This window comes from Muscardinus avellanarius (assembly GCF_963383645.1).
Source record: "Muscardinus avellanarius genome assembly, chromosome: 22".
In the NCBI taxonomy this organism is placed as follows: Eukaryota; Metazoa; Chordata; class Mammalia; order Rodentia; family Gliridae; genus Muscardinus; species Muscardinus avellanarius.
This window is the reverse complement of record NC_137808.1, coordinates 15,887,468-15,902,237: the sequence shown is the minus strand read 5'-3', so window position 1 is coordinate 15,902,237 and position 14,770 is coordinate 15,887,468. Positions and strand designations below refer to the sequence as shown.

The 14,770-nt window shown below is 49.6% G+C and overlaps 1 protein-coding gene across 1 annotated transcript in view; it reads left to right on the top strand.

Moving 5' to 3' along the window:
* LOC308278463 (protein SEC13 homolog) overlaps positions 1-14,247 on the top strand; it is a gene marked incomplete at both ends in the record, with an annotated part of 28,093 nt that extends 13,846 nt beyond the window's left edge. Inside the window, 7 exons of the mRNA XM_080718237.1 lie at positions 3,406-3,539; positions 3,639-3,762; positions 3,829-3,975; positions 7,353-7,470; positions 7,539-7,655; positions 7,704-7,816; positions 14,227-14,247. Of these exons, the coding sequence (XP_080574363.1) occupies positions 3,406-3,539; positions 3,639-3,762; positions 3,829-3,975; positions 7,353-7,470; positions 7,539-7,655; positions 7,704-7,816; positions 14,227-14,247 (774 nt within the window). The remainder of the gene's footprint in view (positions 1-3,405; positions 3,540-3,638; positions 3,763-3,828; positions 3,976-7,352; positions 7,471-7,538; positions 7,656-7,703; positions 7,817-14,226) is intronic.
* Positions 14,248-14,770: the final 523 nt, after the last annotated feature.

Here is a 14,770-nt window from a genome sequence, read left to right as displayed (position 1 = left end):
GGCCTCCCCTGAGGCAAGGCCGGTGCTGGAGCCAGCGAGGTCGGGATCAGAGTCCTCCGGGTGGCCAGGCCACTACTGGGGCCGTCAAGAGTGGGATCGGAACTTGCAATGCGACATGCACAGAGAAATATCACAGAAAATAAAAACCAGATGCTTCCCCTAATTAGCAAAAACTAGAAGGAAAGGGGAAACGGGGAGGTCGAGTTATAGAAAGGGCCCTATAGAGAAGCATTTAAGGTGACCAATCAGAGGGGATGGGATGGGGGAGGATGAAACCTCTTTAAAACTCAGGAGGTGCTTAAACAAATGTATCAAAGATAATCACCCATCAAGTATGGGATCAAGGTGGGGGAAATGGGCTGGGGATTGGATGAGGGCTTATTGGATGATATGTGCTTGTATATCCTCTCAAGTCTTGTATTCCAATGTGATGTATGATTACAATGCACCAATTAAAATATTAAAAAATTAAAAAAATACAGATCTGAATAGTAGGAAAAATAAGTAAATGTGTGTGTGTGTGTGTGTGTGTGTGTGTGTGTGTGTGTATATGTATTTTTTTTTTTTTTTTGGTGGTAGCTCAGAGGTAGAACACCCCTGCGTTCAATCCCTGGTAGCCCCTCACACACAAAATTACTGTATTTTGTGTGTTTGTGTTTGTGTCTATGACTTTCTCTGCTTGAATGCACAAGGTCTTGGGTTCAATCCCCATTACCACAAGTAATGAATCCAACAGAGGGAGGGAGTGGCAGGCCTGGATCACCCGCGTCTGTGGTGTTCTTGTGCAGATAGCCTGGTCTCATTCTAAGTCTGTGTGGAATTCACACAGCAAACCCGTCCCCTGACCTTGTTTCTTGCATGTTGGCACCAACTATTCAGATTCAGGACTCAATGTCATCTTTCCCTGAAGCAACTCAAAAGCTTAGTTTGTAGACAATGTAGTATGAAAGTAGGCAACTGCTCAGGCATCAGCGGTGTGTGTGTGTGTGTGTGTGTGTGTGTGTGTTTCTGAGGATGGTACCCAGGCCATTCTACCTCCGAGCTCCATCCCCAGACTCGACACCTGGGTATGTATTGTTTGCATAGCATTGAGACCACCTGAAACCACCACCCTGTGTTGACGCCACACCTACGTCAAACCCACACACCCGGCCTCTGCGAAACGGCGAGCACAGGCCAGAACCCCGTGCAAGGTTTGCAGTTCTCTTGGCCATGCCAAGGATAAGTTATCAGGCTTTGCTCACGTAACACGTGGCACCAGGCGCTGTGGTCCCTGCGCCGGTCCCGCAGTCTTTATTTTTGTACTGGGGACTTATCTCGGGGGCATTCTGCCTCTGAGCTACACCTGCAGCCCACCTCCCCTTTTGTTTGGAAACAAGGCCTTTCTTAGTTGCTGAGGCTGCCTCGAACTTGCGATCCTCCTGTCGCAGACTCCCAAGTACTGGGTTATGGGCAAGCGCCACTGCCCGCAGGCAGCACAGCTTCTGAGTTCGGGAAGGCGGGTTGAATAACTGGGCTAGTGTGGATTGCGCAGCTATAAACGTGGGTTTGTGGAAATCTATCTGTACTTCTGGGTGGATGCTGAGGAGTGGCGTAGCTGGGTCACAGGCTGGCGCTGTCCCTGCGCGTGGCGGGCTCTGTGGAGCTGATTACAGCCTGCGGCAGCGAGCACACACTGCTCCCCGGGTCCTCGCCGCGCTCATTCTTGGCGATTGCCATTCTGACTGGCACTGCTGGGCCTCAGTGCGCTTCTGACACGCACCCCCGATTGGGGCACTGGGGACTCGGCTGTGGAACTCTACCTCTCAGCTACAGCCCCAGCCCTTTCACACCCCAGACTGTGTCATTTTTATTTAGAAACAGGGTCCCGCTAAGTTGCTGAGGCTGGTCTCGACCTATGATCCTCTCAAATACTGGGATTACAGGTTGTGCCGCTCCACCTAGCCTGACTCTTCCCTATCCTTTTCATATGGATGCCAGTTTATCTATTTAGGAGATTGAACTCAGAGACATTCTTTTTGTGGGTTATGCCTCTGGCCCAGTTTTATTTATTTGGAAACAGGGTCACTAGGTTGATGAGTCTCGCTCCTTGCTGAGGCTGGCCTCAAGCCTGCGATGCTCCTGTGTCAGCTTCCCCAGTGCCGGGATGACAGGTGTGCATTACAGTGGGGCCCAGGCCTGCCACCTGGGGAGGTCCTCACTGGAAGTCTACGCCCACCAGACGCCCCTCCCTCACAAGCCACCTCACACGCCGGAGGCTATAACTTCAAAGTTGAGTTTGGGGATACATTTTGGTAGAAAACGTGTCATTGGTAACCTTTGAAACTTAACACTTGTGATCCATGGAGTCACCCTGGAGTTGGGCTCTGCAGGCCACTCTCTGTGAAACTGGGAGCCCTGGTGCTTCAAGAGAAGTAAGTGATGGCTGTGGTTCCTGTGCTGGAAGGAGAGAGAGGACCAAGAAAACGGGGGGAAGGAGCAGGGAGCCTTTGCAGACATGTGGTGGGACGGTTGGAGGCTCAGGAAGGAGCCACAGGCCACGCGGGCGGTGGCCTCAGGTGGCTCCTGCTGGAGGCTGCAGCAGCAGCTGGTTCGGGCGGGCAGCTCGAGAGCAGAGGGACGCGCAGCAGGGAAGTTCCCTGCCTCGGACTCAGACTCACCGCCTGGCCACACCTTGAGGCTCCTTCTGCCACCTCTGCCTTTTTTTTTTTTTTCCTTCAGGTCTGCGAATGGAACCCAGGGGCATTCTACCTCTGAGCTACACTCCAGGCCCTATTTTTTTATTCTTTATTTTGAAACAGGTTCTCACTAAGTTGCCAAGAGCCTCACTAAGTAGCTGAGGCTGTCTGCGAACTGTGATCCTCCAGGCTCTGCCTCTGGAATGCTGGGGTTATAAGCGTGCACCCCCACACCCAGCTTCCTCTGCCCTCTCTTCTCTTCCTTGGTCCCCATGATGTCTCCCCGTCACTCCCTTCCAGTACAAGAACTGCACTTCCCACAGGCTTGAAGCTCCTGCGCTCCCGGGTTCATAGAGAATGCACCACAGAGATCAATTCTAGGGTGGCATCATGACTTACAGCATTACGTAAGACAAATGACATCAGTTATATCAAAACACATCCTCTGAAGCCAGGCCGTCGGTGGCGCTGGATGTGCGTGGCGTCGGTCCCGCCGTGCCTCCCGAGGGTGGGCGGCCTCGCCTGCTTTCTTTTCTGCTTAGTCACCGCAGCCTATGACTTGGTGTTTTCTGTGTTGATACCACTTCCTTTAAGTAGTCGTTATTGCTCTGTATAATTACACGTAGTAATGACGTCCACAGCCGCGCATTCGCCCACCCTCAGCCCGCTGCACCCACCGTGGGCAGTTGCGCCTCAGGTTCACGCCCTCGCCTCTTCTCCTTTGCAGATCGGCTGCAACGCGGTCAGCTGGGCCCCGGCCGTGGTCCCCGGGAGCCTGATCGACCAGCCATCGGGACAGAAGCCCGCTTACATCAAGAAGTTTGCGTCTGGCTGCTGCAACAACCTCATCAAGCTTTGGAAGTGAGCTGACCCTGCCGCCCCGGTCACCCCAAGGGCACCGTCCTTCTCCGCACCTGTGCGAGCTGCGGAGGACGCTGAGCTGGACTCTGCTCTCCACAGGGAGGAGGAGGACGGCCAGTGGAGAGAGGAGCAGAAGCTGGAGGTGCACAGTGACTATGTGCGCGACATGGTCTGGCTACCGTCCATCGGCCTGCCCACCAGCACCATCACCAGCTTCTCCCAGGTCAGCCTCGCCCGCACGCTTGCTCAAGCTGCGCAGCCTCCCGCGTCTAACCCACCCTCCCCGCAGGACGGCCGCGTCTTCATCTGGACCTGTGACGACACCTCGGGCAACATGTGGTCCCCCATGTTGCTGCACAAATTCAACGACGTCGTGTGGCACGTGAGCTGGTCCATCACGGCCAACATCCTGGCCGTCTCTGGAGGGGACAACAAGGTAAGCGCCGCCGGCCAAAGCCAGGGCCCAGGCCACGTGCACAGAAGGCTCCGAGGCCTCCACTTCCTCTGCCCTGCGGGAACCTCGCCTACGCGGCGTGGGGTCACCAAGCCTGGTTCTTACAGAGCTCGCCCTGTCCCTGTCCAGCAGAGGGAGCTCGGTGAAGACAAGCCTCCACAAAGACTTGACATTGTTTTCAGGTTTTTAATCACATTTTTACTTTGTAGTACTGCGGTGGAACCCAGGGGCATTCTACCCTAGTGTTCCAGCCCCGCCTGTTTTTATTCTTTATTTTGAAACAGGGCCTCACTAAGCAGCTGAGGCTGGCCGTCTCAGCCTCCCACATGCTAGGATTATAAGAATGTGACCCCCAGGCTCACAGTTTTCTCTCTTTTTGCAGTACTAGGGATGGAACCCGAGGGTATTCTACCTCCACGCTACATCCCCAGCCCTGTTGTTTTTATTCTTTGTTCTTTTTTTTTTTTTTTTTTTTTTTTTTTTTTTGGTGGTACTGGGGTTCCTGGAAGCCCTTCCACCTTTCCACCTCCGGGCTACACTCCCAGACCTATTTTTATATTTTTTATTTGGAAACAGGGTCTCCTAAGCCAGCACGCGCGGCTGGCTTCGAACCTGCGTGATCCTCCTGTCTCTGCCTCCCAAGCGCAGGGATTACAAGTGTGTGCCACCACTCCCGGCTTATTCTTTATTCTGAGACAGGGTCTGAGTTACAGAGAGCCTCAGTAGTAGCTGAGGCTGTCCACAAACCGCGATCCTCCTGTCTCAGCCTCCAGAATGCCCAGCTGCATTGACTCATAGATGCACCCTGTGCTCTCCCCAGGGACAAACCTTTTCACTTCTGAGCCATTTCTTCTCCAGGCAGCGTCCATAGGCACCGTGGGGTCTCACTAAGTTGCTGAGATCTTCACTAAGTAGCTGAGGCTGGCTTCAAACCTGTGGGATCTTCCTGTCTCAGATTCCCAAGCTCTGGGATTACGAACGTGCGCCACCACGCCCGGCTTAGTCTTTTGTATTTTTTTTTTTTTTTTTTTTGGTGGTACTGGGGTTCCTGGAAGCCCTCCTTCCTCCGGGCTACACTCCCAGACCTATTTTATATTTTTGAAACAGGGTCTCTTACGCCAGCATGGCTGGCTTCGAACCTGCGCGATCCTCCTGTCTCTGCCTCCCAAGCGCGGGGATGACAAGTGTGCGCCACCACGCCCGGCAGTCTTTTGTATTTTTTGAAAGGGGTTCACTGAGGCCTGCTAAGTAGCTGTGGCTGTCCGTGAACTGTAATCCCCTGGCCTCTGCCTCCCGAACGCTGGGATTACACGTGTGCGCCACCACGCTCGGCTTTTTATAACTAACTTTGAAGCCATGGTGTAAATGCATTATAGTTAACAAATAAGCAGAATCATTCCGAAAACCCTAGAAACTGAAAAAGTCAAAGTAGTTCTAGTTATATGTCAAGTTCATGACAACAACAAAAAATAAATGTGGAAGTCTGTTCTGACTACCTCAGCAGGCTGCGTGTGTGGTACTGTTAGTGGTAACTAATGCTCTTATTCTGAGAGAACAGGCGGCCTCCCTGGGCCCGGCCCACCTGTCGCAGTTGCTCTCGACTTGGAAGGGCCGCAGGCCAGTCCCGGGCCCCGGACCTGCGCTCCTGGGATCCTGGGGCGCGGTGGCATGGGGTTGCAGGGGCAGCAGCACCGGGCACCTTCCTGTGACCCAAAGATACCAGAGCAGCCCCGGTGCTGCCTGGCTTATCTAGGATCAACACTGCGGCCATGGTGTGACGTCCATCCCGGAGCACTAGGACTGCTGTGTGCGCCGGGAGGCGGCTGAGGACCCTCCGGTCTCCAGGGAGACGAAGCTCAGGGAAGGACGGTGATGGAAGCAGGAGCCTGCTGGTGGCGCAGCTCCTGTGTTGTAGCACTTCACTGGCCTTGTCCTATAGGTAACGCCCACACTTGTGCTGGTGCTTTTCAAAGCCATCCACAACTGGGCCCTCGGCCACCTTCCAGCCTGCCATTATGAACCCCAGTGCCTCCTTCCTCCCTGGGACAGGGGACCTCCGTGCCAGGACCCAGGGCTGCGCACACTGCCTGGGCCGGACACCTCTGTGTAGCCTGCACACCCGCGCCCCGCCCTGGCAGGCGCTTTTCCCTCACAACAGCCTCTGGAGCCCAGGGCGCCTGGGCTGTGGCCATCCCATGCCGGCAGCTGCCAGCGCAGAGGCCTTTATAGAGCGCATCCCTCCCTGTTGGGGTCTGCTCAACTGCCTGAGAGAACTTCCCAGGAATCAACTACGTGTAGCGCCAAGCGCGTTGGCGTCTGCGCAACCGCCTTACAGAACTTCCAATAAATCTGCTACATGTAGCCTCTAGCGCCGGTCTGCACAACCGTCTGAACTTCCAACAAGTGAATCTGCAACATGTAGCGCCGAGCAGATATGGAGGGCGTAACTACTCTCCTTGCCCCCACCAGCCCGATTTGGAAATGTTGAGCCTTACTGGCTCATATAATGCTTCCGTGCCTGTGAACCCCTCGTGCACTGGACAATGATTGGCTGCAAGTTACGTACTTTACACATGCGAGGGTGAGCTTTAGCTTGATAGGTTAGGATAGATTCCTGTTGGAAATCACCCTTGGGGTTTCTTGCTTTAAGTTGGGTTGCCTGAGAGAAATAAACGAGATCCTGCTTGACACGTCTAATGGCTCCATGTGGTTTTCTTCGGGGCCGTCGGCACTCAACCTTCGCACTCAGCCCCACAGCTGACGGGCTGGACTCGTCAACCCTCCCCCCCCCCCGACTCCCTCCCTCAGTCCTGACTCCATGGCTGAGGCAGTCCCACAGGGACAAGGGTCACGCCGCTCCAGGCTGCATCATTACGCTGGGGATGAGACCTGCCGGGGAAGTCGAGGCAGGCCACCTTGTTGAGGTGCCGGGCAGAGATTGTCTGGTGATAGAGATTCCCTGGCGGGTCCAGCCAGCACCAGGCCACCACACGCTGCCCCTGGCGAGGAGGGCAGGCGGGGAAGGCACGCAGGCCGCTGGCCTCCTGTGGGGTGGTGCGCGGCGGGGGCCAGGCTGGCCCGGTCAGTCATCTCAAGTCACCAGGGGAGGAGGCGTTGGCGGCCGCCACCCTGCCAACCCAGCAATGCCTGAGCGCGCTGGCCCTACTGCTGACTTCTGCCCAGAGGACGGGAACTTTTTTAGTTCCCAAGGAATGTCTGGCAGCCAAGTGCCTCCTGAGAGGAATCATGGGACTAAGGCAAACACAAACACGGCTTCCTATAAAGGGAGCTCACGGCCAGTGGACATGACGCCCAGCTGCCCAGGTAGGCGCCCGCCTCAGGCTTGCTGCCCGCCGCAGCTGCCCAGAGCTGCCCCAGCCGCTGGGTCCCGAGGCCGGGCTGTCTCAGGCCTGGGCTACACCAAGGCCTGCCGCAAGCAGCGTGCCCGCCCCCGGGACACCCCACCTGCCGCTCAGCGTCTGTTGGGGGTGGCGAGCGTGTGCTGCCCACAGCCTCTCCACAGCCACCTGCCCTGCCCACTGCAGCCATGCCGACCCTGGGGACCATCTGCAGCCTGCTGCTCCTCAGCACGCTCTGGATGGACCTGGCCGCCGTGGGCTCCAGCTTCCCGAGCCCCGAACTCCAGATGTGGCTTCCAGGAGGTGAGGGCGGAGCCTTAAAGAGAACCTCTTGCCCCCTCCCGCCCCCAGCAAAAAAGGAGTCCAAGAAGCCGCCCAGCAAGCTGCAGTCCAGAGCCCTGCAGGGCTGGCTCCACCCTGAGGACAGCACAGCTGCCTGGACGGAGGACAAGCTGGAGGTCCAGGTAAGCCAGGCATGGCAAGCTACTCAGGAACCCCAAACCCACACCCAGGGTTGTGTACAGAGAAAAGCATCTTTAACTTTGCCGCAAAAGCCTGGAAATGGAGGAGCCACCAAAGAGAAGCAGGTTACCAGAGCCAGGGGCACACCTGACTCAGCAGACTGAGGCAGGAGGATCGCAGCTTCGAGGCCAACCTTAGCAATGTAGTGACCCTCAGGAACAGGGCAAGACCCTGTTACAAAACACTGAAAGGGCTGGGGGAAGTGGCTCAGAGGTAGAATGCCCTTGGGTTCAATCCCCAGTCTCAAAAAAAGGGGTGAGAGAGGACACCCAAGAACACAAGGCAGATGTCGGTCTTGCGAAGGCCTGGGCGGGTGCAGGGTTGGGAGAGGAGCCTGAGAGGTACTCACGAAGCCTCGCCTGCCGGGCTTGTAGAACTGATCAACAAATTCAGCAAAGTGTCTAGAATACAAAATCAATCTTAAAAAAAGTCAGAAGCTTTTGTGTACACCAACCATGAATCCACTGAAAAAGAAATTCAGAAAACACTTTCACTCAGGATCTGTTCCCCTGTGATGACCTTTACAGTGTAAAATGGCCACTTGTTTCGTTTGGTTTTAGGACTGCTGCTAACAAGTCTAGAATTTGGGATTTATGTCTAGTGGGGATACAAATGATGCCAGCAGTCCCCTGTCCTTCCAGATTGCTACATGCGCATGGATAACGAGGAAGGGTATTGAGAATCCGTGTGTGTATATTGTCCCTCTTTCCCTCAGCCAGATTAAGGGCTCTGGTTAGTGCTGTCAGCTCAGCCAATTGCAGCTGGTGGGGAGGGAAAGGTCCTGCTTCCTTTGCCTCAAAGGGTGTGGTAAGGGCATAGCCTGCATACTGTACTCCTTGTTTTACAAATGAACTGCCATCAGTGAATAATCCCATCAGGGCTTCCAAGGGGCCTGTCTGAGAGGTCTGGGTGGGGAGTCCAGAGGTGAGCTAAGGCTTCTTCACAGGAATGGACAGGGCCTTCGGCGTCCTCAGACAGAAAGGTGGAGGGGTTAAGGGTGGTACATTTCTTAAGGATATGTCTGGCCCTTCCATAAAGATAGCCTAGTATTTAAGAATGTGACTGCCTGCGAGCCATAAATGCTCTGGGTAGAGTCTAAAGTACTCTATTGAAGAGAAGTGGTGAAAATAGACATCCTGTTTTTAGGGGGAATTCTTGAAGTTTTTCCCCATTTAGTATGACGTCGGCAGTGGGCTTATTGTAGGTTGCCTTTATGATGTTGAGATATGTTCCTTCTGTTCCAATTCTCTGCAGTGCTTTTATCATAAATGGATGTTGGATTTTATCAAATGCTTTTCAGCATCTATTGAAATGGTCATGTGATTTTTGTCTTTGGTTCTGTTTATATGATGAATTACATGGATTGATTTTCGTATGTTGAACCAGCCTTGCTTTCCTGGGATGAACCCTACCTGGTCGTGATGTATGATTTTCTTTATGTGTTTTTGAATGCGTGTTGCTAGTGTTTTGTTTAGCAGTTTTGCGTCCAGATTCATCAAAGATAGAGGCCTGTAGTTCTCCTTCCTTGAACTGTCTTTGTTTGATTTTGGTGTTAATGTGATGTGTGCTGCATAGAATGTATTCGGGAGAATTCTGTTTTTTTTCTCTTTCATGAAATAGATTGAGGAGTATTGGTATTAGCTCTTCTATAAAGGTCTTATAGAATTCACTTGGGAAACTATCTGGTGCTGGGCTTTTCTTTGATGGTAGGCTCTTTATTGCTGTTTCAATCTCTTTGATTGTTATTGGTTTGTTTAAGTGTTCTATATCTTCTTGACTCAGTTTAGGCAGGTTGTATTTATGTAGAGAGTTGTCAGTTTCCTCCAGATTTTCCATATTTTTGGGTTATAGTTTTTCAAAGTAGTTTCTGATAATCCTCTGGATTTTCACACTGTCGGTAATAATGTCTCCTTTTGAATCTCTTATCTTCATAATTTGGGTTGATTCTCTCTCTCTTTTTTTTTAGTTAGTTTGGCTAGTTGTTTGTCAGTCTTGTTAATTTTTTCAAGAAACCAGCTTTTGGTTTTGTTGATTTTTTGTATTGTTTTTTAATTCTCTACTTCGTTAATTTCTGCTTTGATTTTAATAATTTCCTGTCTTTTACTGGCTCTGGGATTAGATTTTTCCTGTTTTTCAAGGGCTTTGAGGTGTGTCATTAGGTTATTTATTTGATGATTTTCTCTTTTTTCTTATGTGAGCACTCAGTGCTATAAATGTTTCTCTTAATACTGCCTTCAAAGTGTCCCAGAGGTTTTGATATGTTGTGTCTTTATTTTCGTTTGTTTCTACAAATTTCTTGATTTCACCTCTTACATCTTCTATGACCCATTCTTCATTCAGAAGTGTGGTGTTCAGCCTCCAAATGTTCATGTGGTTTCTTTGGGTCTTTTTAGAGTTGATTTCTAACTTCATTCCTTTATGGTCTGAAAAGACACAGGGAATATAAGTATGTCACATTTTTTGAATTTGCTAGTGCTCATTTTGTGTCCCAGGATGTGATCGATTTTGGAGAAGGTTCCATGAGCAGCTGAGAAAAATGTGTACTCTGCTGTAGTTGGGTGAAATATTCTATGTGTGTCCCACAGGTCCATTTGGTTAATGGTGTTGTTTAGTTCTGGGGCATCTTACTCACCTTTTGTCTAGATGATCTGTTTAATGGTGTGAGAGGGGTGTTGAGGTCTCCCAGTAGTATTGTATTGGGATTTATATGTAGTTTAATGTCACAGAGTGATTGTTTTATGAAAGTAGCTGCACCTATGTTTGGGGCATAAACGTTGATTATTGTTTTTTCCTCTTGTTGGATTGTTCCTTTTACCAGTAAAAAATGACCTTCTTTGTCTCTTCTAATAAGCCTGGGCTTGAAGTCTAAATTGTCTGATATCATAGTTGCTCCTCCTGCTTGCCTTCGAGTTCCATTGGCATGGATGACCTTGCTCCAGCCCTTTGCCTTAAGTTTCTTTCTATCTTAACTTGTAAGGTGTGTTTCCTGCAAGCAGCAGATAGATGGGTTCTGTTTTTTAATCCATTTTGCCACTTTATGTCTTTTTATTGGGGAATTGAGGCCATTTACATTCAGTGTGATTAGTGAGACGTGATTTTTTTTCCCCCTGTATTGGGGTTTCTGGGAGCCCGTGTACCTCCGGGCTACACTCCCAGACCTCTTTTATATATTTATTTGGAAACAGGGTCTCCCATGGAAACATTCACGCTGGCTTCGAACCTGCGCAATCTTCCTTTGGTACTCAGTGAGACCTTGTTTCAAAATAGAGTAAAAGATAGGGTTTGGAGGTATAGCTCAGAGGTAGAATGAATGCCCCTGGGTTCCATCCCCAGCACTACAAAAAAAAAAAAATATATATGATCATACATGCTGGTGAGGATGTGAGAAAATAGGAATGTTTCTACTCTGTTGGTGGGATTTTAAACTAGTACAACATCTATGGGGATCCATATAGAACATATAGAAGTTTCTCAAAAGACTGGGAATGGAACCACCATATAACCCACCTATACCAGTCCTTGATATTTTTCCCAAAGAATTCGAGTTAGAATACTAGAGTAATATATGCATATCCACATGCATGGCAGTTTAACTCACAATAGCCAAAATTAGGGAACCCACTTGGGTGCCCATCCACAGATAAATGGATAAAGAAAAGGTGTGACATCTGCACCCAGTGAAGTTTCACTCAGCTATGAGGAAGAGAAACTTATGTCATTTCCAGGTAGGTGGATGGAAGTAGAGACTGTGATGCTAAGTGAGATCAGCAGCCTCAGAAAGTCAAGGGTTGTCCATGTTCTTTCATGTGTGGAAGACAGGAACTAGGAAACATAGTGAACTTTCTCGCAGTGCTGGGGATAGAGCCCGGGGGCATTCTACCTCCAAGCTACACCCCCAGCCTTATTTTTCATTGTGAAACAGTCTCACTAAGTTGTGGAGGACCTCACTAAGCATCTGAGGCTGGCTGTGAACCTGCAGTCCTCCTGTCTCCGCCTCCCAAGTACTGGGATTACAGGTGTGCGCCACCATGCCTGGCAGTGGACTTAAATGAGGGGAGAGACCTGTAGACTGGTGGACGGGAAAGGAGATTGGTGGAGGAAGGTGTGGAGGGGAAAAAAGGCTCAAGAAAGGAAACAGTGACACTAGGTTGTTGCTGAGAACTACTTTGTCTATTCTGGATTTTTTTTTGTTGTTCCAAATGAATTTAAGGACTGATTTTTCTTATGTCTCTGAGGAATGATCTTGGTAATTTAACGGGTATTGTGTTGAATCTGTTGATCACTTTTGGAAGCATGACCATTTTGATGATATTTATTCTACCTATCCATGAACATGGAAGATCTTTCCATCTTTTAAAAATCCTCTTTGATTTCATTTTTTAAAATAATTTTATTTGTAGAGGTCTTTTACCTCCTTGGTTAAGTTTATTCTTAGGGATTGTGTGTGTGTGTGTGTGTGTGTGTGTGTGTGTGTGTGTGTGTGTCTGTGAAATCTCCTGAGTGGAAGTGTCTTCTGGATTTATTTTCCAATGGATTTATGATTGGTGTACAGAAAAGCTTCTGATTTTTGAAGATTGATTTTGTATCCAGACACTTTGCTGAATTTGTTGATCAGTTGTATAAGTCTTTTGGTTGAGTTTGTTGGGTCTCATAGGTATAGTATCATGTCTTCTGCAAATAGTGAAAGTTTGAGTTCTTTTCCTATTTGTACTCCTTTGATATCCTTTTCTTGCCTTATTGCTCTGACTAGGGTCTCAAGTACTATATTGATGAGAAGTAGTGATAATTAACCTTTATTTTGAAACAGCATCTCACTGAGTTGCAAAGGGCCTCCCTAAGTAGCCGAAGTTGTCCTTTACCATGATCCTCCTATCTCAGCCTCCCAAATGCTGGGATTACAAGTGTGCACCACCACACCCGGCTATTTATTTATTTATTTATATTTATATTTATTTATTTATGAATGTATTTATTTATTTGTTTGTTTGTTTGTTTTTGCTGGTACTGGGGATTGAACCCTTCTGCCTCCGGGCTGCACTTCCAGACCTATTTTATATTTTATTTGGAAACAGGGTCTCTTAAGCCAGTGAAGCTGACTTTGAACCTGCATAATCTTCCTGTCTCCGCCTCCCAAGTGCAGGGATTACAAGTGTGCACCATCACATCTGGGATATTCTTTTGTTTTGAACTGGGGGTGTCACTAAATTGTGGAAGACCTTGCTAAGTTGCTAAGGCTGGCCATGAACTTGTGATCCTCCTGTCTTGGCCTCTCAAGGACTGGGATTACAAGCATGCACCACCATGCCTGTCTTACCAACCATCCTTTTGATATCAATGACCCAAGGTGAAAGAAAAATGAATTGAATACACTGAGTGTAGATATGATGAGCATTGTATTTGTGCATGTGTTACTGGGGATTGAATCTAGGGCATTCTGCCTCTGGGCTACACTCTCAGCCCTATTTTAACTTTTGTCTTCAAACAGGATTTCAGTAGGTTGATTTCTCACTATTTGCTGAAGCTGTTGTCCAATCTATGGTCCTCCTATTTCAGCCTTCCAAGTACTGAGATTGCAGGTGTGAGCCACCATGACCAGCTTATGATAAGGTCTTTAAAAGCCAAGACATACATGTTATTTTACATTTAAATTGAAAAAGCCATTGGAGCTCCCTATACAGTTTAATTTCTAAACAAGTTAGTGTCTTTTTTTTTTTTTTTTTTTTTTTTTTTTTTTTTTTTTTTTTTTTTTTACCCTGTGGTACTGGGGGTGGAACCCAGAGGCTTTCTACCTCCGGGCTATATTCCCAGACCTATTTTCTATTTTATTTGGAATCAGGGTCTCACTAAGTTGCTGAGAGCCTCACTCAGTAGCTGAGGCTGGTTTCAAACCTGTGCGATCCTCCTATCTCAGCCTCCCAAGCGCGGGGATTACAAGCGTGCGCCACCATGCCCGGCTCTAAACAAGTTAGTTTTCGTAGACCATGGAAGCAAAGAAGCTTCTGGAGTTTTTCCTCATTCTTTTTATTAAAGTAGAAAAGGTCTTGGAGGTCAAAGGTTAGACAGACCCAGCAGGCTATGCCTCACTCTGATTGGGCCATGTCTAGCCGTGACATCACAAAGAGCCTCTGTGAGGCGTCAGGCACAGGCTATATAAGGGCCTGGCAGTTGCTGGGCATTTGTCCGTTGAGTACAGGGAGCTCGTGTGTGGTGACCTGTAGGACTGCGTCTTGGTGCCTGTGTGGATTTGGATTCGGCTTGGCTTTCACTTCTGACTTTGGATTTCTGGAATTTGGATTTGGCTTTGGACTGTGGACCTTTTGGATTTTTGTCTTTGGCTTCGTTTTGGGCTCAGGACTTTGGATTTCGGGCTTAGGCTATGTCTTTAAGTGTGCGGGACTCGATGGCTGGTAAGGAAGAAGGGAGGGAGGTGCGTCCAGGCGTCTCCACCAACAATCCCTGGGAGGAGGCCCTCAAGGGCCAGTATACCATCATGAGGGAACTCGAGAAGGGTGCCTTTGGTAGCATCTACCAGGCCTTCCATATTCTCACTGGGACGGAGGTGGCAATAAAAGTTATAAACAAACACGGGCATCGGGTCCCCTTAAGGCCGGAGGTAGAGATCCTGAAGATGGTGGAACATCAACACGTGGTCCAGCTATTTGAGGTTGTGGAGACACCGAACATACGCTTTTTGATCACGGAGTTCCTGAGCGGGGGCGAGCTGCCCATCGGCCTGAGAGAGGAGGAGGCCCGGCGACTATTCCGGCAGATCCTGTGGGCAGTACACTATCTCCACCACGAAAGCATCATTCACAGGGACCTGAAGCCAGAGAACATCCTGCTGGACCGGGAGGGGAGCATTAAGATCATCGATTTCGGGCTGAGCCGTAAAGTCA